General features: G+C 42.9%; 1 protein-coding gene across 5 annotated transcripts in view; it reads left to right on the forward strand.

Annotated features, from left to right (window-relative positions):
* The window catches only part of PIK3AP1 (phosphoinositide-3-kinase adaptor protein 1), an 88581-nt gene that overhangs the window by 36455 nt on the left and 30189 nt on the right, over window positions 1-21937 (forward strand). For 4 of the 5 annotated variants that reach the window (XR_006282648.1, XM_043518547.1, XM_038411072.2 and 1 more), the window contains 5 exons: window positions 9227-9375; window positions 12376-12520; window positions 17362-17504; window positions 18251-18383; window positions 21192-21388. Coding sequence is in view for 4 of the 5 variants with exons in the window: in XM_043518547.1 (XP_043374482.1) it covers window positions 9227-9375; window positions 12376-12520; window positions 17362-17504; window positions 18251-18383; window positions 21192-21388 (767 nt within the window). In the remaining variant the exon portion in view is untranslated. Of the gene's footprint in view, window positions 1-3733; window positions 3740-9226; window positions 9376-12375; window positions 12521-17361; window positions 17505-18250; window positions 18384-21191; window positions 21389-21937 lie in introns of those variants that run through there. The other variant, XM_043518548.1, reaches the window with a different exon arrangement.

Genomic DNA, 21937 nt, shown 5'->3' on the forward strand with positions numbered 1-21937 from the left:
GGCTTCAGCTTTCTGCCCTGGGCCCCAGCAAGTCTAATGCCAGCCCTGCTTGGCGGACCCCTTGAAACCTGCTTGCAGCCCCCCCAGTGGCCCCGGACCCTGAGAACCACTGTGCTAGACTTTTCATCATTTTTGTTGCTCGTCTCTGGACGTTTTTCAGTTTGTCCACCTCTTTCCTGAAATGTGGCGCCCAGAACTGGACACAATACTCCAGATTGAGGCCTAATCAGAATAGAGAGGAAGAATTACTTCTTGTTTCTTGCTTACAACATTCCTGCTAATATATCCCGGAACGATGTTTGCTTTTTTTGCAACAGTGTTACATTGTTGACTCATTTAGCTTGTGATCCACTATGACCCCCTGATCCCTTTCTGCAGTACTCCTTCCTAGGCAGTCATTTCCCATTTTGTATGTGTGAAACTGATTGTTCCTTCCTAAGTGGAGTACTTTGCATTTGTCCTTATTGAATTTCATCCTATTTACTTGAGACCATTTCTCCAGTTTGTCCAGATCACTTTGAATTTTAATTCTATTCTCCAAAGCACTAGCAGCTCCTCCCAGCTTTGTAGCTGTGATCAAACAATTCTAGTGAACTAGAGAGGCCTGAATTGTTATTTCTTTTATGGATGCTATGCTGATTGTCCACATTTTATTGTGCTCATCTAGGTCTTTGAAATCCTGTCTTATCTTGTCTCAGCCAATGTTCCTGATGCTGAGGCAATCTGAGCGGGCTTGTGGTTCTTGGGGATTGCCCTTACTACCTTAAAGACAGGTGCAGCCCCTCCAGTTCCCTCCAGAACCCTCCAGTTCTCACAGCTGCTAACAAAAACATGCAGAGTTCCTTCAGCTCCCTCCCCACTCCTACAGCTAAAGGGAGATGGGCAGAAGGGGTGTTAGACCCTGTAAGCAAGCAGAAGGCCCCACCCGCAGGGGTGAGGGACTGTCTGGCTTGGGGACTCTTTCTCCTAACCTGGAAGGGGTTCTGTTTGGTTTGGCTGGAGAGCTAAGCCACCCAAAGCATCCAAGCCTCTGGAGTGTCACTGAGCCATGAGAATGACCTGCAGCACAGTGCACCAATGAGGGTCTCGGTAAAATGAGCCTGCCACACTTGGACTTCCATCTTGCACTGTATCTGCCTTAGTCTGGGCTCAGGCTCTTTTCTACTGGCTTCTCTTGGGCTGTGGTTCCATTTCCTGAAGAATACTTGTTGGGCTGAGTCCTCTCTATGTTCAGCCCCCCTCCCCTCCACTGATTCAGTAGTATCTATCCTCTACCTTCGCCTTTTCTCCCTTTCACCAGGCCTTGGCCCTATCTCCTCTTTCATCTGCTTCCTTCATTCCTCATCTCTGAATATTTTTGGAGAAAATCCAGGTGTAACTCACACACCTCCTGGGTATGTGGTGCTCTATCCTGTCTAGTGGCACCAAGACTACTTAGAGAGAGAGATTAATGAGTCTGTTCTGCAGCCTTAGCTAAGGGCCATATGGCTTTTAACTCCTGCAGTAGAGGCTCATGTATTTAGTTCCAGAGGTCCCCGGTTCAATCCCATCCACTGACAACTGTGGTTTGTCCATGTTACAAGTGGGGGCTTGTCTGGGATTTCAACTGGGAAGTCTCTGATGCTCAGGATGCGCTTCCTCAGCTAGGGGAAGTATGTAACCCATGTGCTTTCTGGGTGTAGTGTTCTGTCCCATCTAGTGGCACCAAGACCACTTAGAGAGAGAGAAATTAATGTGTCTGCTCTACAGCCATAGCTAAGGGCCATATGGCCTTTAGCTCATGCATTAGAGACTCATGCATTTAACTCCAGAGGGCCCAGGTTTGATCTGGCCTGCCGATGACCGGGTCTGTCAGTGTTACACAGACACTGTACAGCCTTTCTCCAGTAACCTTGCCTTCCTTCCCCTGTCTCCCACCTGCCCTAGCTCCACCATATTCTTCCCTAAAGATCTTCCTAAAGAGCTCTTCCTAAAGATCCCTGCAACTACAATCTCCGGTAGCTCTTCTCAGCACTTGTCTTCCTCCACACACGGCCACCTTCCTCTCTGCCCACTATCTTCCTGCTTTTGTCAACAACTGATACTGTCCAGCCAGCGTTTTCACTCTCTGCCCACAGTCTCCTATCTGAGACTCACGGAGGCTTGGTTTACTGCTATTAACTTCCAACACACACCTCAACTCCACATACCAGTGCCGCCTCCGATGCCTGACTTTTTCCTGTGTCCTCGACTCCTCCCACCTACCCTCAACTTCTTCTTTTGATGGCACAGCTGAATTCTGAACCTATAAATGATTCCTTTTTTAAAGAACCTCCTTTTCAACTGAGCATGCATGTTACATAATGTTGCTGTGCTCCACCTCAGAAATGGTGGCATTTTAAGGGTGGGGAATGATCCCTCTATATTCCAGAGTGCTTTGGGATCCCTCTGGACGCCAGGCTTTACATAAATTTCAGGGATTTTAAATTGTTCCTGTAACAAGTCACACACTTGATTGCTCAGTGCAGCAATTCCATCCTCTCAGAGGTTTGATCAAATCAGGGACTATCTCCTAGAGATTATAAAAAGTTGGTTCCAGTGGGAATTGTCCGAGCTCATCAGGAATCTCTGAAGCTGTGCTGTTTTGACAACAGCCTGGAGAGAATGGTCCGGGGGCAGCTATGTACATTGAAACACACTTGCAGAGAGACAAATAAGAGATGGGGGGGGGTCATTAGGTCTGTACCTATTCCCAGAGATCTCATTTGTCTGAACATACTTCTTTGTCAGTTTCAATTACAACAAACTTGTACAGAGGGAAATAGAAAACAGCTGATGGTGGGAGGCAGTCTCTCAAATGGCTTGTATTTTCTGATAGCCAAGTTGATGCCCTTGGGCCTGATCTTTCAGAGGGACTGAAAAACCACAACTTCAGAAGAAGTGGATGGGATGCTCACTAGGTCCAAAGTTGGCACCCAAAATGGAGTGGAGTGATTTCTAAATTAAGGCAATATCAAGCATTGATTTAAATTTAAAGCCTCCATTCAATTTACATCGATTTTAAAAAATAAATAAAAATGAATCTGAAAATTTGTGCTATTGTAACCTTAGATTACAGTGTTGTAACTAAATGACAAATGCTGGTTTTTAAAATACCGCTATTGGTAGGGCATCGTTTCTTTGAGTTTTGCAATCCTGCTGGTTCAGAGACTTTCAGTTTTGTTCCAACACAGCAAGCACTTTGGCAGGTAGGTACCTTCACTCACATGAATAGGCCCGTTGACTTCAATGTGACTGCTCTTGTGCTTAAAGTTAAGCCATGTACATGATTGTTTGCAGAACTGGGGGTTACAATTATATTCTTTTTTTCATTGCGTTTAATGGGATATAATCTGTCACTTCAAAACAAAATTGCTCCAGTGTAGACAATGAAAAGCCGTTTAAATACAATGCGTAACGAAGTTATCATGACCGCCACACCTGGGTGCTTTTGACAGCCTGCACTTAGGAGTTGAAAGTAGTCTCAGTTTTTGCCCAGGTGACTTCTTATTATTTATTTGTATTGCAGTAGCAGCTTGCAGCCCCTGCCATGGCCCAGGTCCCCATTGTGCTACGTGCTGTACCAGCACAGAACAAAAAGACAGACAGCCCCTGTTCCAGAGATTTAGGATCTGAAATCAGTGGGGACTTGCGCTCCTAATGGAACCTCGTTTAGCCACTTCAAGCTTTCTTGACTTATGAAAGTTCAGTATATCAGAAGGTATCTGGAAATATAGCATGAGCTGTTGGCTTACCAATTCTGTTTAAGTTTGGTATTCCCACTGCGAGAAAACTAGCAACATGTACCTTTTAAAATTAATGATTTAAATAGGAAATCAATCATTTAAAAAAATCATTACTATTCCCCCAAGCCAGAAACCAGTCATTTCAGAAAATTTTGGCCATGACTTTTCTCACTGTAAGAATACCAGGAGCCAGCTAAACAAAACTCAGAATTCCCTGACGTCATGGCAGCTTTGTGATTAGTTTTTGGCAAGGGAAGGTAGTGACTTCACTTCTGATTCTTCAGTGGTGTTAACTGAGTGCTAGTCACAGGTGACAGGCCTGCAAACAAACATCCTCTATCCACACCATGGGTGCAAGATGGGCAGCGGTTGTAGAAGCACCTTCTGTGTCCTGTCAGTATGCTGAAGGGGCTGCTTCTTATTGGGACAGGAGGGTTTCATCGCTGCCCAACTCAGTTCTTGGTGCCTCTTCTGTGACTGCCAACAAGACCAATTCAGCTGGTTGGCATCTTAACTTTGTGACCAAGGCAGTGATTCCTGGAGAGGGGGGTGGGTAGCGGAGCGGGGGGAGGGAAATAAATAGAACAGCGGCTCATGGAAGACTCAACACGTTTTGTGAGAACAGTGGCAGACAAATTCTCTCTCTCTCACACTCACACTTACACACACTGGATAAAGTAATCATATACCTTGCACAGAGAAACAATACAATAGAGACACTGAAATAATTGAGAGGCTTTGACACAGACACAGTAATTTTATACCTACAGGATTCATAGATTCATAGATACTAAGGTCAGAAGGGACCATTCTGATCATCTAGTCTGACCTCCTGCACAGCGCAGGCCACAGAATCTCACCCACCCACTCCTATGAAAAACCTCACTTATGTCTGAGCTATTGAAGTCCTTAAATCATGTTTTAAAGACTTCAAGGAGCAGAGAAGCCTCCCTCAAGTCAACCATGCCCCATGCTACAGAGGAAGGCGAAAAACCTCCAGGGCCTCTCCAATCTGCCCTGGAGGAAAATTCCTTCCTGACCCCAAATATGGCAATCAGCTAAACCCTGAGCATATGGGCAAGATTCACCAGCCAGATACTACAGAAAATTCTTTCCTGGGTAACTCAGATCCCATCCATCTAATATCCCATCTCAGGGGATTAGTCCTATTTACCCTGATAATTTAAAGATCAATTACTTACCAAAATCCCATTATCCCATCATACCATCTCCTCCATAAACTTATCAAGTAGAATCTTAAAACCAGATAGGTCTTTTGCCCCCACTGCTTCCCTTGGAAGGCTATTCTGAAACTTCACTCCTCTGATGGTTAAAAACCTTCGTCTAATTTCAAGTCTAAACTTCCTGGTGGCCAGTTTATACCCATTTGTTCTTGTGTCCACATTGGTGCTGAGCTTAAATAATTCCTCTCCCTCTCCTGTATTTATCCCTCTGATATATTTATAGAGAGCAATCATATCTCCCCTCAACCTTCTTTTAGTTAGGCTAAACAAGCCAAGCTCCTTAAGTCTCCTTTCATAAGACAAGTTTTCCATTCCTCGGATCATCCTAGTAGCCCTTCTCTGTACCTGCTCCAGTTTGAATTCATCCTTTTTAAACATGGGAGACCAGAACTGCACACAGTATTCTAGGTGAGGTCTCATCAGTGCCTTGTATAATGGTACCAAAACCTCCTTATCCCTACTGGAAATGCCTCTCCTGATGCATCCCAAAACCGCATTAGCTTTTTTCACAACCATATCACATTGGCAGCTCATAGTCATCCTATGATCAACCAATACTCCAAGGTCCTTCTCCTCTTCTGTTACTTCTAATTGATGCGTCCCCAATTTATAACTAAAATTCTTGTTATTAATCCCTAAATGCATAACCTTACACTTCTCACTATTAAATTTCATCCTATTACTATTACTCCAGTTTACAAGGTCATCCAGATCCTCCTGTATAATATCCCGATCCTTCTTCGAATTGGCAATACCTCCCAGCTTTGTATCATCTGCAAACTTTATTAGCACACTCCCACTTTTTGTGCCAAGGTCAGAAATAAAAAGATTAAATAAGATTGGTCCCAAAACCGATCCCTGAGGAACTCCACTGGTAACCTCCCTCCAACCTGACAGTTCGCCTTTCAGTAGGACCTGTTGCAGTCTCCCCTTTAACCAATTCCTTATCCACTTTTTGATGTTCATATTGATCCCCATCTTCTCCAATTTAACTAATAATTCCCCATGTGGCACGGTATCAAATGCCTTACTGAAATCTAGGTAAATTACATCCACTGCATTTCCTTTATCTAAAAAATCTGTTACTTTTTCAGAAAAGGAGATTAGGTTGGTTTGGCACGATCTACTTTTTGTAAAACCATGTTGTATTTTGTCCCATTTACCATTGACTTCAATGTCCTTAACTAATTTCTCCTTCAAAATTTTTTCCAGGACCTTGCATACTACAGATGTCAAACTAACTGGCCTGTAGTTACCCGGATCACTTTTTTTTCCTTTCTTAAAAATAAGAACTATATTAGCAATTCTCCAATCATTCGGTACTACTCCTGAGTTTACAGATTCATTAAAAATTCTTGCTAATGGGCTTGCAATTTCATGTGCCAATTCCTTTAATATTCTTGGATGAAGATTATCTGGGCCCCCCGATTTAGTCCCATTAAGCTGTTTCAGTTTTGCATCTACCTCCATATCCTCATTCCCACTTGTCATGCTACCATTATCCCTAAGATCCTCTTTAGCCTTATTAAAGACTGAGGCAAAGTATTTGTTTAGATATTGGGCCATGCCTAGATTATCTTTAACCTCCACTCCATCCTCAGTGTTAAGCGGCCCCACTTCTTCTTTCTTAGTTTTCTTCTTATTTATATGGCTATAGAACCTTTTACTATTGGTTTTAATTCCCTTTGCAAGGTCCAACTCTACTCGATTTTTAGCCTGTCTCACTTTATCTCTACATGTTCTGACCTCAATTAGGTAGCTTTCCTTGCTGATCCCTCCCATCTTCCACTCCCTGTATGCTTTCTGCTTCTTCTTAATCACCTCTCTAAGATGCTTGCTCATCCAGCTTGGTCTACAACTCCTTCGTATGAATTTTTTCCCCTTTCTTGGGATACAGGCTTCCAATAGCTTCTGCAGCTTTGATTTAAAGTAATCCCAGGCCTCCTCTACCTTTAGATCCATAAGTTCTTCAGTCCAATCCACTTCCTTAACTAATTTCCTTAATTTTTGAAAGTCAGCCCTTTTGAAATCAAAAACCCTAGTTGCAGATTTATTTTTGTTAATCCTTCCCTTTAGTTTGAACTGAATTAGCTCATGATCACTTGAGCCAAGATTGTCCCCTACAACCATTTCTTCTATGAGGTTCTTGCTACTCACCAAAATTAAATCTAAAATGGCATCCCCTCTAGTCGGTTCAGCAACTACTTGATGAAGGAATCCATCAGCTATCGCATCTAGGAAAATCTGAGCCCTATTATTATTACTAGCACTGGTCCTCCAGTCTATATCTGGGAAGTTAAAGTCTCCCATGATCACGCAGTTTCCATTAGTATTTACTTGATTAAAGACATTAAAAAGGGCTCTATCCATATCCAAATTAGATCCCGGAGGTCTATAGCACACCCCAAGCACTATCGTAGGAGAGGCTTTACTAGTTTTCTTCCCCAATGTAATTTTTGCCCAGACGGACTCTGTCTTATCCATTGCATCGCTTCTTATTTCTTTACATTCTACCTCATCATTGATATACAATGCTACTCCACCACCTTTACCTTTGTTTCTGTCTTTCCTAAACAGCACATACCCTTCAATACCTGTAGTCCAGTCATGACTACTATTCCACCATGTTTCTGTTATCCCTATAATATCTGGTTTCACTTCCTGCACCAGTAGCTCTAGTTCCTCCATTTTGTTACCTAGGCTCCTCGAATTGGTGTATAAACATCTTAATTTTTGCTGTTTGGCCTTGCTCACATTTTGTACCCTATTAGGCACAGTCATTCTACAGCCAGTATAACCTATTAGACTAGTAGCCACACCGCCCTCGCTCCTTATATACATTCTCCTACCCACGGCTGTATCCTAGTCTAGGATAGTCAAGAAGGATCTATACAGAGGATAATAATTGAATTGTATTCCCCTTTCTTTAGCTTTCCTTTCTTCTTATTGTCCTGGGACTCTTCCACTCTCCCACCCCCTGGCCCTCCAAGGAAAGCTTTCAGATTTCTCCTCCCCCGCTCCTCAAAAAAGTCAGTATGAATAGCAAAATATATATACCATGTGATGGTTGTGTTTAAATAATAAGGGGGGGGGGGAAGGAGAAGTTAATGATGAACAATATATGGCCAACATACAATAAGTTGTTTAATATTGTTAATTCTGTAATAAGAAAATCCCTATACATGTCAAGACAATGTAATTGTAATGGCTTATTGTAAATGACCCAGAATATCAATAAATAAAATGCTCCCTCCCTCCTCCTGAAGTGAAAAAAAATGAAAAACAAGCAAACAGAAAACCCCACGAATCTGAGTGGGGAAGAGTGATACACTGGCTAATGTAAAGGAGTACTTGTGGCACCTTAGAGACTAACAAATTTATTAGAGCATAAGCTTTCGTGAGCTACAGCTCAGGCTGTAGCTCACGAAAGCTTATGCTCTAATAAATTTGTTAGTCTCTAAGGTGCCACAAGTACTCCTTTTCTTTTTGCGAATACAGACTAACACGGCTGCTACTCTGAAAACTGGCTAATGTGTGTACCTCTATCCCTTCCTCTATCCGCTTGCTGGACACAGGATGGAGTAGCTAAAACTAAGTGCTCATCAAGAGGCCTTTAAACTCTGGGGGCCAAATTCATCCCAAGCGCAACCAGGGGCATTGCAGGTGCCTTGGCGGACCTGTGGGAATGGAGGGGGCCCAGGCCTGGAATAGCAGTGAAGTAATGAGGGAGCAGAAAATGTGGGTCCAATAGTCTGATGTAACTCTCTGTGGTGAGCAATACAAGTAGGCCCCCAAAAGCAGGCTCATCATTGGCGATAAGGGGGATCAGTTATCCTTTAATTGCTTTGGGAGAGGAGTGTGAACTATTAGAATCAGCCCAGCTGATGACCAAATTCCTGTAACTGATGTTTATGTAGTCTCATTTTCATATGAATGGGGCTGTTGAATAAGCATATTCAGTGCCACTACAGCAGTTCTGTGGAGCTGTATGTCGCTGTGAACAAATGCAAACCAACCCCAGATGTCCCGTTACAGGAATAAATGAGGAAACTCAGTCGATTCCCCTTTCTTCAACTAGATCTCCTTTTCTGAGTTCTTGTTTAAGAATTTCAGCAGGTTTTCTTTTAAAATACTTTGAGGTTTGTGTAGTTTCTCCATGTATCCATTTATTTTTAGTGCATGAGAATGGTCTAACGAGATTCTGTCTGCTTTGTTTAGACTCTGGCTGCGATTCTGTGACTGATACAGAGGCAGAAGACGAGAGAAACCCAGTTTACTCCAGAAAACTTGCAATGAGTCAGCAGCACGGGACATCCGAGAGCACCCTGGGAGACCTGGTGGTGCAGCCTGACCGCATACGCTGTGGGGTACAGTATGTCCATTTCCTCTAGAGTTCTTGACATGGGATTATACTGTGTACTAGCGGCTAGTGCTCTGCATTGCCATGCTGGAGACCCAAGCTCAGTTCTTTTCCTTCAGCCCCACCCTCAGTGTCCCCATCTCCTGAGATTCCTTCCCACAGCCCAGGAGCAACACTGCGATACTCAGTGTCCTACGGTTGTCCTGGCTGCACTGTAAAGCCTCCAATGAAGACTTAAACAGGTTGCCACCCAACCTGAAGGTTGTGGAAGAGGCTCAGGCTTTTATGGGCTTATTCAGGTTGGCGGGATGTAGTAAGTCGTGTTGGACTATATTCAGGTTCTGGGGTTAACGCACCAACTTGTAAGGGTCGGAAGGCATTTCCTGCAAATTATCTGGATCAGTTTCCTGTCTCTTCTGAAAGACAGCATCTCTGTCAGTACAGCTCATCTCCCTCGCCTCTCTCCCCAAATGGAGAGTACTGTGCATATGCCCCAGCAAACTCTGACACAAGAGCACCACCTAATGGAGCACCGACTTCACTTCCCTCCATATCTGGGGGTATATGTTCTGGTCTGACCCAACCTGATACTGCTTAGTTTGAGATCTGATGTCCATGCAACTTGAGGAACGGACTGTTACAGGAGACTTGAAAAACACAACAGCTAAGCAGCACTGCGGTGTTGCAATATGACCACCAGTTTACGTTATTTCCTTCTCATGCATTGTGGAAAAGGCGCCAGCTTAGCCTTTTAGTGCAATGAAACAAGGTCATCAACTCGATATGTTTCCATACTTGTCACGGTGTGGCCAACTCCCACGCTTTTACAGTTTCTCCATATTTGGAGTCTGTTTTAAAGCCCCAGCTCCTGGAGTCATGTGGCCATGGGACACTCAGCTTTTATTTAGAGTTTCTAGGCTTTGTGGTTTCAGAGAAGCTTGAAAACATGAGCAATAAAAGCACAGATTAGTAGGCAACTGAGAATCCAGAATCTGTTTAACAAGAATTTTTAAGCCATTCATGATATTTTTGCACCTGACTCTTGATTTTTGGATGCTAGGGTTTGGCAGTATTGTTGTCACCTCGTCTAAAATGGCTTTAGCATACTGGGCATTTCTGGCTCAGATGCACAGTAGCAAAATATGCTCCAATGTACAGGGAGGGGCGGAGAGGGTGGTGGGTCTGAAACTTGCTCTTAGGCCTTTGCTTCCAGATTTGTGGGTGCTGAGAGTGGCAGAGGTGAAACTCGCAACTCCTGTGGCTGGGACAAGGGTTTGTTTAACTGCAGCAGCCATGACCCCTAGTGGTTGCTATGTGTAACTGAATTTGAGCTTCTAATGAAGTTCCAAGCTTTACCTACCTGTAGCACAAGGCTGTGTGTGGTAGCATCTGAACACGTAGGAGAATGAATGCTGCTATTGAACTGGAGAGGTGCCCTGTGTGGCAGAAGCATTCGTTAGTGGGATGGAAGTGGGGCAGGAATAGATTCAAAGGAAATTGCTGACTGTGTTTTGTGAAACGTCCTCGCCTGTGACTGAGGCCTAAGATCTTTGTGTGCTCTCCTCGGTATGACTGACATGGGGACAACCCCATCACAAACAGGAAAGTTAACTGGGAAGTTGGCTGAGCACTGGGCAGCCTCAAGATCTTGAGGGGCTGAGCATGTTGAAAAAAAGAAACCTGGGGTATGTTTGGAACTTCCTGGACAATGTACTTATGTGGGAATGATGCTGCTACCATCCCTGTGCATTTATTGGACAATCCGTCATCTCAGCACATTTCCAGGTTACATCATAGCCTCATGCATTACAAGCGCTATACATGCTATAAAGCTTTATCCATTTCTAGTGCCTTCCACATGGTGATAACAGGCCTTCATGAATTAAGCCTCGCAACAACATAGATAACTTATCTATGCCTTTGTTTCCTCGTATTTAAAATGCGGATGAGTGCATTGTCCGAGGTGTCACCAGCAGTGGCTAGGAATCTCCAGCTCATGGCATGATACAATCATTGATGATCTAAGACTAAGGGGGAAATCAGAAACGGAGGTAGGCTTTTTCTGTCATCTTTGGTACCTAGAAATGGCTGAATCCTCTACTTTGGATAGGCTCTATCTCACGGGCATGGCTGAGAGATTCTGATCTACTGCATAAAAGCATGAAAGGACCTACAGGATACTGGTAGATTACAATTACTGTAGTAGGTGTCCTGTTAGTGTAATAAAACGCTTAAGTTTTATTACACTAACAGGTCATCGACTACAGTAATTGTAGTAAGAAAAGGAGTACTTGTGGCACCTTAGAGACTAACAAATTTATTAGAGCATAAGCTTTCGTGAGCTACAGCTCACTTCATCGGATGCATCCGATGAAGTGAGCTGTAGCTCACAAAAGCTTATGCTCTAATAAATTTGTTAGTCTCTAAGGTGCCACAAGTACTCCTTTTCTTTTTGCGAACAGTGCTAGTGTAGACAAAGCCTTAGAAGTTGTGGATTACAGATCATGATGTAGACAGGGTCCAATATTTGTTTTAAGGATTGTCCTTCACATGCTCTTGAGCCTAAGGGAGTCATTTATGATGCTAATGAAATCAATCTAGTGCTCTTATGATATTTCATTTCCTACCTAGTGGGTGCCACAAGCACCGATTTCATGTTTTCACCATATAAATGGCACCCCGAGGCATTAAAACCTGTCACCTAAACACAGATGCAAGCACCAGGATGTCTGTCTGTTTCACAGCATGCCCCAGTCCAATGTCTTCAGCTTTATTCAGCCACCCACGGAACCCAGATACAGAGCCCTGTGTGTGATGCTGAAATCTGACACAGAAGTTTCAATCACTTGTAGTGGGTTACTTTTTCCAAGTGGCATTTAGAAGCTCTGAAAAGGTGTCCCCACTGCTCTGAGCTGAATTCAGCAGTGGGGAGAGCAGTGCTGGGGTTGCAATGAAGAACGGCTCCAGGATATTGTGAACCTACATGATGTGATGCCTTTACTCCTAGGTGCAGACAACGCTTTATATTATCATAAAATGTAAATTGGATTGTCAAGTGAAAACAGAAGCTGAATTCTTTCCAGAGAATGCCCAATCTGTGCGTGTGCCGGCCAAGATGGAAAATGAATACACTGTCTCTGTACAGGCTCCTGGTAGGTAGAACTTCTCCCTCTGGGAATTAAACTGTTGCAGATGGGAACAATCTAGAGGTTGGAACACAAAAAGCTAGAGGCAGGGAAATCACAAACTTCTACTTCCTCCTAGCTCTGCGTCTTAGTGTGGGATTGGTAGAGTCCCTTGTCCCCTGTGCGTTTGTATCCCCAATCACATAAGGTCACGATTGTAACGCTGGCCCTCCTCATTGGGAGTTTTGAAGAACAGTTATGGCTTGTAAAGCACTTGGAAGCTGAATGAACCTATAGAAGTGCAAAATATTATCACCGCCACCAGGGCATCAGAAAAAGATTGATGTTCTTCATATAGAATGGTTTCAGAGGACACAGCAGGGTAGTGTAGGCACAAAATATAACTGCTAGGAAAGTTTGACATTTAAGCAGTTTTCGTTAGCACTCTTTATGTTGAGAATTTCAATATCACTCAAAAGGGTAAAAAACACAAATGCAACAGTGCTTCCCTAATTCATGGGAATCCATGGGACACTGGATACCAAAAGTGAAACTTGCTAGGTGAAAAACGAGATCCACTTCAATTTAGGCTTAAACAGTTCCTTTTAGCCTTAATTATGTATGTTTTAAGACAATGCTAGTCTCACCTAGGAATTACATATACATGCAAAAACAGATAAGGCAAGAAAAAAAATGATCAAGTTACCTTGCTTGGGGCCAGAGTGATTCTTAAAGGCTCTGGTCTCTGCTATGTTCAACTCTTCTTCCCCTGTGTCTTCTCCACTTTCTTATTGTCAGTCTCTATCTTTTATTCCCTGTTCATTAACTTTGCGCAGACTCAGTTTACCATGTTACCAAATCTGGGTCCTTATCTAGGCAAAACCACTAATTTATCATATGTAAATCACAATAACTAACCTCAAATAATACATTCATGTTTATCCTGCTAAAACTTACTTTTCTCTCTCTCTGGTTTCCAGCACATCTATTCTCTGCTTTCAACCACACTCCATCCAGTTGTTCTTATCTTACAGTAGTTGTTTATTCTTCTTACTGGTATAATTTTGTGGCCTTGGGTTTTTACACATTAGCTTGTCTTGCTGGGAGGGAGAGGGTGTGCACTGGATTTACTCCAAAGCTACTAGCTCCCTCTGCTTCACCATGCTGTCTGCATAGGCCAAGAATTTTACTGATAAAATACACAAACCAATTTTCTTATCAGCACAGTCTGTACTGCTGCATCCTCTGAAACACATACAGAAAGCAAACATACCTTTCTATTTCCTAACAGCAATATATATATAATCATTTAATATAAATTTGTGGTACATAATTCATTACATAAACTCTAACAAACTGATTAGTGTAGCTTGCTCTTTAATTCATGCAAACCCGTTTATTTGTTCTGGGTTTGTAAAACAACCAAACTGAAAGTTACACACCTGAACTTAGATTTTTGGCCCAAAGTTTAGCAATGGGGTTTCCGAGGCATCTTATAAATTTGTGGTAGCTTCCCAATAGTGTGAATTAATCCACATCCATTTTGATTTCTTGAGTCAAGTGGTGGCTCTGTTGCTTCATTTGAGAAAAATGTCATAATTAGAATTGGGCAAAATTTTTCATCTCAAGGGTTTTTTTAAACCACAAAACGCAAATTCATGTTGACCAAAACATTTTGAGAATTCATGTCAAATTCACAAGTGGTTTCGGTTGAAAAATAAAAATCTTAATTCCCCCTTCTCTCCCCCCAAAAAATCAAAACAAAATGTTTTGATTGTTCAATTTGAAATGATTTTCCATTGAGAAAGTTGCTTAGATTTTATTTACAAAAAAAATAAAATCTCAAATGAAACAACTTTTTTTTCCAACTTTTTGGTTTGCTGAAAAATGTTAGTTTTGACCAGAAACAAAATCTTTTTTTCCTGGAATAGACAGCAAATCAGAAAATCATTATTTGCACATTATGTCATAATGTGACAGTCTGAGGAATAGAGGGACAAATCGTTACACCTGTTCAGCTTCCCTGAAGTCAGTGGGTAGAAATGAGGAGAACTTGGCCCAGCAAACGGTTAAGGTAGTGTGTCTAAAACAAGACTGTTAACTTAAATACCAAGGCTGTCAAGCGATTAAAAATAATTGTGATTAATCACGTGATTAATTGTGCTGTTAAACATCAGTAGAATACCATTTATTTAAATATTTTTGGATGTTTTCTAAATATTCAAATATATTGATTTCAATTACAACACAGAATACGAAGTGTACACTGCTCACTTTATATTTATTTTGATTACAAATATTTGCACTGTAAAAAACAAAAGAAATAGTATTTTTCAATTCACCTAAAACAAGTACTGTAGTGCAATCTCTTTATCATGAAAGTTGAACTTACAAATGTAGAATTATGTCCAAAAAAACTGCATTCAAAAATAAAACTGTAAAATTTTAGAGCCTGCAAGTCCACTCAATCCTACTTCTTGTTCAGTCAATCGCTCAGACAAACAAGTTTGTTTACATTTGCAGGAGATAATGCTGCCCACTTCTTGTTTACAATGTCACCTGAACATGAGAACAGGCATTCTCATGGCACCGTTATAGCCGGCATCGCAAGATGCCAGATGCGCTAAAGATTCATATGTCCCTTCATGCTTCAACCAGCATTCCAGGGGATATGCATCCATGCTGATGATGAGTTCTGCTCGATAACAATCCAAAGCAAATGCAGAGTGACACATGTTCATTTTCATTTTCTGAGTCAGATGCCACCAGCAGAAGGTTGATTTTCTTTTTTTGTGGTTTGGGTTTTGTAGTTTCTGCATCGGAGTGTTGCTCTTTTAAGACTTCTGAAAGCATTCTCCACGCCTCATCCTACTCAGATTTTGGAAGGCAAGCCAGATTCTTAAACCTTGGGTCGAGTGCTGTAGCTATCTTTAGAAATCTCACATCAGTATCTTCTTTGCGTTTTGTGAAATCTGTAATGAAAATGTTCTTAAAATGAACAACATGTTCTGGGTCATCATCTGAGACTGCTATAACAAGAAATATATGGCAGAATACAGGTAAAACAGAGCAGGGGACATACAATTCTCCCCTAAGGAGTTCAGTCCAAATTTAATTAATGCATTATTTTTTTAGTGAGCGTCATCAGCGTGGAAGCATGTCCTCTGGAATGGTGGCTGAAGCATGAAGTGGTCTATGAATGTTTAGCATATCTGGCACATAAATACCTTGCAATGCCAGCTACAAAAGTGCCATGCAAATGCCTGTTCTCACTTTCTGGTGACACTGTAAATAAGAAGAGGGCAGCATTATCTGATGTAAATGTAAACAAATGTGTTTGTCTTAACAATTGGCTGAACAAGAAGGAGGACTGATTGGACTTGTAGGCTTTGAAGTTTTATATTATTTTGTTTTTGAGTTCAGTAATGTAACAAAAAAAATCTACACTTGTAAGTTGCACTTTCATGACAGAGATTGCACTACAGTACTTGTATGAGGTGAACTGAAAAATACTATTTCTTTTATCATTTTTACAGGCAAATATTTGTAATAAAAAATAATACACACTTCCATTTCAATTACAACACAGAATACAATGTATATGAAAATGTAGAAAAACATCCAAAATATTTAATAAATTACAATTTGTATTCTGTTGTTTAACAGTGTAATTAAAACTGTGATTAATCATGATTAATTTTTTTGAGTTAATCGCTTGAGTTAACTGCGATTAATCAACAGGCCTATTAAATACACATTTGGAAACCTATTTATACATAGACTCTAAGGCCAGAGGGACCAACCAATATGATCATCTAGTCTGACCTTCTGTATAGCACCCGCCAGAGAACTTCCCCCAAACAATTCCTAGAGCAGATCTGTGAAAAAACATCCAATCTTGATTTAAAAATGGTCAGTGATGGAGAATCCACCACTCTGGCTTTATAAACATACCTTCCTTTCCTCTAGCTTATTGAATTAAAAAGCATGTTGAACTTGCTGTCTCTAATACTAAGTGAAATAAGCTTTACATTTCCTATGTATGTGACAGAGTAACTCTTCTAGTCCAGGTGGCATTCTGACTTGTTACAAACAAAGGGGTATACAGTAATTAACATTCAATCCTGACCAGGTTGTGGCTCAAAATGTCTAATAATGTGTCAGAAGAAAAAAGCTGATCCACCAGTTGTATGTTGAGTTACACATCAGGAAGGGTATAAAGTCAGAGGTATATAGGAGACTAAACCTGAGTCTGATTCAAGTTGCAGGGCTGGACTGCACTTAACCTTCATTGAATTTCACTCAACTCCAGTTAAGTTGATGGGGATGCAAAATCTAAAGTGAGTTGTAGATATACAGTGGTTTGGGTTGGAATCTGTTCCAGAGAGCCCCAAGACTGGGGTGGCAAGAGGTGCTCTACCTCAGGGTTGAGGTGCATTGACATAGCTGTGTGTTAGCATTGGGTAGGCTGGACTAGAATTAGCAGGGAATGCTGCCAGTCAGGAGTGAGGAGCATTGACATAGCTGTGAAGAAGAAAGCTCTGCAGCACCTTCCTTCACTATGCTCAAAGCAACCTGTACACCCTCTATGATGCATAGGGTTGCCAACCCTACAGAATTGTCCTGGAGTCTCCAGAAATTAAAGATTAATCTTTAATTAAAGATGATGTCACATGATGAAACGTCCAGGGATATGTCCAACCAAAATTGGCAACCCTACTGACTCATGCCCGATTCACCCATGAATTGAAAAGCTTATGCTGATGGAGTGGAGTGAAGCGGAAACCCCTCCTAATGTCAGTGCTTCTTCTGGGTGCTCACGCTCATTGCCTGGTCTTACTGGGGATTGTTTTCCTTTCCTTTCAAAGACTTAACTTCTGGAGCAGCATCTCTGCAGATATATTCAGGTGACCTGATGGTGGGGGAAGCGAACATCAGCTATTACACTGACATGGAAGAGATCGGCAACTTGTTGGCCAATGCAGCTAATCCAGTGGAGTTCATGTGCCAGGTAATGACAATGGACAAAAGGCAGCTTTTGAAATCAGCCCTTCCTGGGGCAGGAGGTGAGCAAAAAAGATTTCCAAAGCGCTCGGAAGGAAAGAGCTCACCAGGAGGATAGAAATGTAAGCTAATTGTCTTCTTGCAGTCAATATTAATAAGGTCTAGCAAATGTTTCCCATCTGCAGAAAGCAGAGTGTGCTCTCTCCCTTTGAGGAGCTATGGTAACTCCTACATCTATTGGCAGCTCAAGGAAAATGCAGTAATTTAACCCCCCAATTTAGACTTTGCTAACTTGAGAAACTGGTTTTTACAGAACCTGGAATAAGTCTTCAAGAAATAACAAATCATTTGGAAAGCTAAACATAAAAGCCTTGTGCAACAAGAGAAACTGACAAGGCTAGTTGAGTGTATCGCAAAAAGTAAAGTAACTCCTTCATTTTTCACTCGTGTTTTAAGAAACGACTTAATCTTTGCATTCCAGGCTCACTCACTGTGCTTTCCAACCTGCATACTCAGTCACTGAAAATAGTAGCACCTGATCATGTAACTGAATACAGTATCATGAATATGCACCAGGAAGCAGTTAAAATTGCACGTACGACCTTAACTTTGGCCCTTCTGGTCTTTGAGTGTTTAGCATTCTCTTCTCTTGACGTAGTTTTTTGTTTTTAACCTACTTTATATTTCCAAACTGAACTGAATGTCTGGCCTGAAAATGCCCCCAAGATAAATTTACTTTTCACTTGTGTTCAGGCCTTTAAAATAGTACCATATAACTTAGAAGCTCTGGACAAACTGTTGACCGAGTCATTGAAGAACAACATTCCTGCAAGTGGATTGCACCTGTTTGGAATCAACCAGCTGGAGGAAGAAGATATGACTACAAGTAAGTGTTTAAAAAACATCCTTGTTACAACTCTCTGCTTGTAATCGATGGCTGTAAAATGAGTCGCCTGCAGCACCATGTGAAATGGAACTACAGGGTTTTAACACACAAAGAATGGAGGAAAGAACCATTACCTTGGCAGGCCTGGGGCAGGATGGACAATAATCTATGGCCAAGATTTTCAGAAGTGCCTAGTGATGTTAGGTACCTAACATGAGCCATCTTTAAAAGAAAATTGAGCCCCTGCTCTCTGAAAATGAGCTCCCTTTCAAGGTGTTAAACTGAATGCTGTTGTATTAATTTAGATGGAATAAAGGGACCCAAAGAGACAAAGGAGTTAACATAACCCAGTCACTGTAGAACATTAAACAAGGTTTGGGGTTTGGTATCTAGAGACTTCCCCCAAAAAGACCCCATTAAACTCTTTATTGAAAGATACAGAAAAGAAGGAAAACAGTTAAAGCATTTGAAATGTAGGGTATTAAATACAGTTTTCATTTTAAAGCATCCCTTGTTCCCTTTCCTTTAGCTGGAGAGAGTTTTTAGAAGGACACCCCTCCTCCACCCCACATTTGACAGTCATTTAGTTGGTATTTGGTAATAACTGTCCTTTTGCGGGGGAAAGAAAAGAAATGCGTTAAGCTGGACTGGAGCTGTCATTGTTGCTGTACTTGTTAAAGTCTGATCCCATTTCTTAGAAGACAAGTCGAGATAAACACAGACACCGGGGAGAGGAAAGAGCTGCAAAGAGAGAAAACGCAGCTTCTCTCTGATGCTGACTCTCACTTGCAGCCCCGCTGTGGGAAAAACACAGGCATGGCACACAGTCTGATCAGCCACTGTGAGTCTGGCAAACTTGTTCCAGTACTGGGCTGTGTAGGGCATAGCCTTTAGCTGCCTTTCCAGTGACAAGCTTATAGCAGTGTTGGAAAATATACAGTCTTGGCTGGCTAAGCTGGACTATTCTTAGACAGAAGGAAAAAGGAGGTGGGAAAGAAAAGAGGTAAGGCAGGGAAGGAAAAGAACACACTGAGGGGAGGAGGGGCGAGACTCGTCTTGCATCCCTGCTGGTGGTTGGCATTCAGCTGGAGCTGGTAGGGTGGTGATGTCATTTGGGTCCCTCTCTCTGGCCCAGTCTGGTCAGACATCCCTCAAGCTTAGGACGAAAAAGGACCCAAGAGATATTGGAAGTGGCCGCCATGATGGTGAAACTTGCTCCAGTAGCCAATTTTTCTCCCCAAAGTCTCTTTCTTAATGACCCCAAAAGGGAGTGCCGGCTGCAATAGCCCATCCTTTCTTTATTTTCTCTCTCATTTAGGCTTTATATCAACGTACCCATTTTGGTTTATTCATTTTTGGTCCTCAGTCCCTCTTGTTTATCAGGCATGTTCTTAACACAATCCTTGAATTGTATCAGGAGGCCTTTATGTTTGGACTAATTCAGTCTCCTTTTTGTACCTTTTCCCATCACCATTGGTTATTCTAGGTGATTGTGACAGCTTATGAACTTTCACTTCCTTGTTCCTGTTGAGCTCACAATTAGGATAAATTGGGAGACCCAGGGTCCAAAATCCCTTATCACTCCTGAAAGTCTTGGCCGTCCGTTTTTGTAAAAGTAATGAGTGCGGTGAAGACCACCTTGACCACATGCCTCAGGACCTGCCTGGCAGCACTTACAGCCTCAGCAGTGGGACACAACAATGTCTCTGAAAACAGGCCCAGTTTGGTAGGGGGCGATTTGATTTTAAATGCCTGGACCAGATATGGTAGCTTGTTGTTGTGGTCAGAGTGCTGCTGAATTCCCCGGGATTAGCACATAGCTTTTGGGGATCTTGGCCAGCAAGCCAGGACCCCTTTTTTGGCAGTATTTTCCCCTATCCCTCTTCTGTATTTCCTGCCTCTGTGTTTAATCTCCTGATCCTCACTTTGCTGACACCCAGCTGGGGTTGACAGAACAGTGCTGCTCCTTGAATATCCAGAAAGAATCCCTGTAAACCAGGCAGCTCCCTTCTCCCCCATGCCAGATGGAGCCTTCCTCAGCCTCTGTCCTGGGCAGTGCCTGACATGGGCTGTGTGTGTCTGCTTTGCCAGTATTCATGAGCAAAGTGTGCACCTGGGCATGGAACAGGCAAATGCACAAGCACTCTGGTAGGCGCGTTTCCGAACCTTGCTGAGGCTGAAATTAGCCACATGCTTCCTCACCATGACGTCATGTGTCTACCGCTGTTTAGTGAGAATGCGCCTTGTTCATGGCTAACTCTGCCGTCTAGTTTCTTGAGGGTTCACTATCCTGCCCCCCAACACCTTATGTGCTCCCCTACCTCATGTTGCTGATGCATGCACCAGAGAACAGCTTTTCCCTTTTTCACTTTTCATTCTCTTCTCCCTGACCTTCCAGCTGATCCAGAGATGGGGCCAAATGCTCCACCAGCGGTGCCCCAGTGTGCCAGGCAGGTGTGCCCTCCTGCAGCATTTTTCATGAGAAGATCTAAGTGTCTTTGAAGTTCAGATTTTCATGGCTAAGTTGCAGCTTAGCAACTTAAGGGATTTGGATCCCCTTAAGGGATTTGGATGCCAAACTCCCAGGAAAACCAATGGGAACTGGGCATCCGAATGTCCTAGATAGCTCTGGCTGGCTCAGCCCTACAGGCCGAATTCTGCTCCATTCTGACATGGTGTAGCTCTTCCAGGGCTATTTAATGTCCTGCTTTTGTGTGCCTCCCCCTTTACTAGCCGCTGCATTCATTGCCCACCGGGTGTGTTGATGCCAAAGAGGAGCTTGATTTCTAAAAGCCTTTGTTCTCTCAGATCAGAGGGATGAAGAGCTGCCGACGCTGCTTCACTTCGCTGCAAAATATGGGCTGAAGAACCTCACAGCCGTGCTGCTCACTTGCCCAGGAGCCCTGCAGGCCTACAGTGTAGCCAACAAGTATGGGTACTACCCAAACAACATCGCCGAAAATCATGGCTTTAAGGACCTGCGCCAGTTCATTGATGAATACGTGGTAAGAGGGAGCAAGGTGCTGCCAGTGGGGGCTCTATGGCATGCACTTTGCACAGTGAAAGCTGCCGCAGATCGCTCGCTGTCAGGCTGGTAGCCTGTCACCGAGAATGGTGCTGCGCACTGGAATGGCAAGCTGTGGAGGGAGGTGGGGAAATTGGCATACCATGGCCTCTCTCTGCTGTAAGGTGGGGCTGGCAGCTGGGTGCAGCATGGGAGACTGGGGAAGATGGGTAGAGGGCTCTCAGAGAGGAGCAGAAGAGATTAAAATAGAGTATGCTCTTCTGGTCCCCTTCACTCACAGCCCTTGGGACCAGCATGCTGCTACTGATGTGTCCATGGCATCCGATCCCTGGTGTGAAGCTCCTGAGATAAACCCTAATCCTGTCAAAGCTGCAGCCCCTCAATCCTGTTCTGTCCAGCGAAGTGCTGTGGCACTGACTCAGAGTGTGCTGTGGTTCTGGGGCTCCAGAACTCTCTCTGATTGCCTGCACTTCAAAATCTTTGCACTTTGTCACTTCAAAGCAGCAGGAAAAGGAGCTGAGGGGAAGTG

The sequence above is a fragment of the Dermochelys coriacea genome, chromosome 7 (assembly GCF_009764565.3).
Source record: "Dermochelys coriacea isolate rDerCor1 chromosome 7, rDerCor1.pri.v4, whole genome shotgun sequence".
Lineage (NCBI taxonomy): Eukaryota > Metazoa > Chordata > Testudines > Dermochelyidae > Dermochelys > Dermochelys coriacea.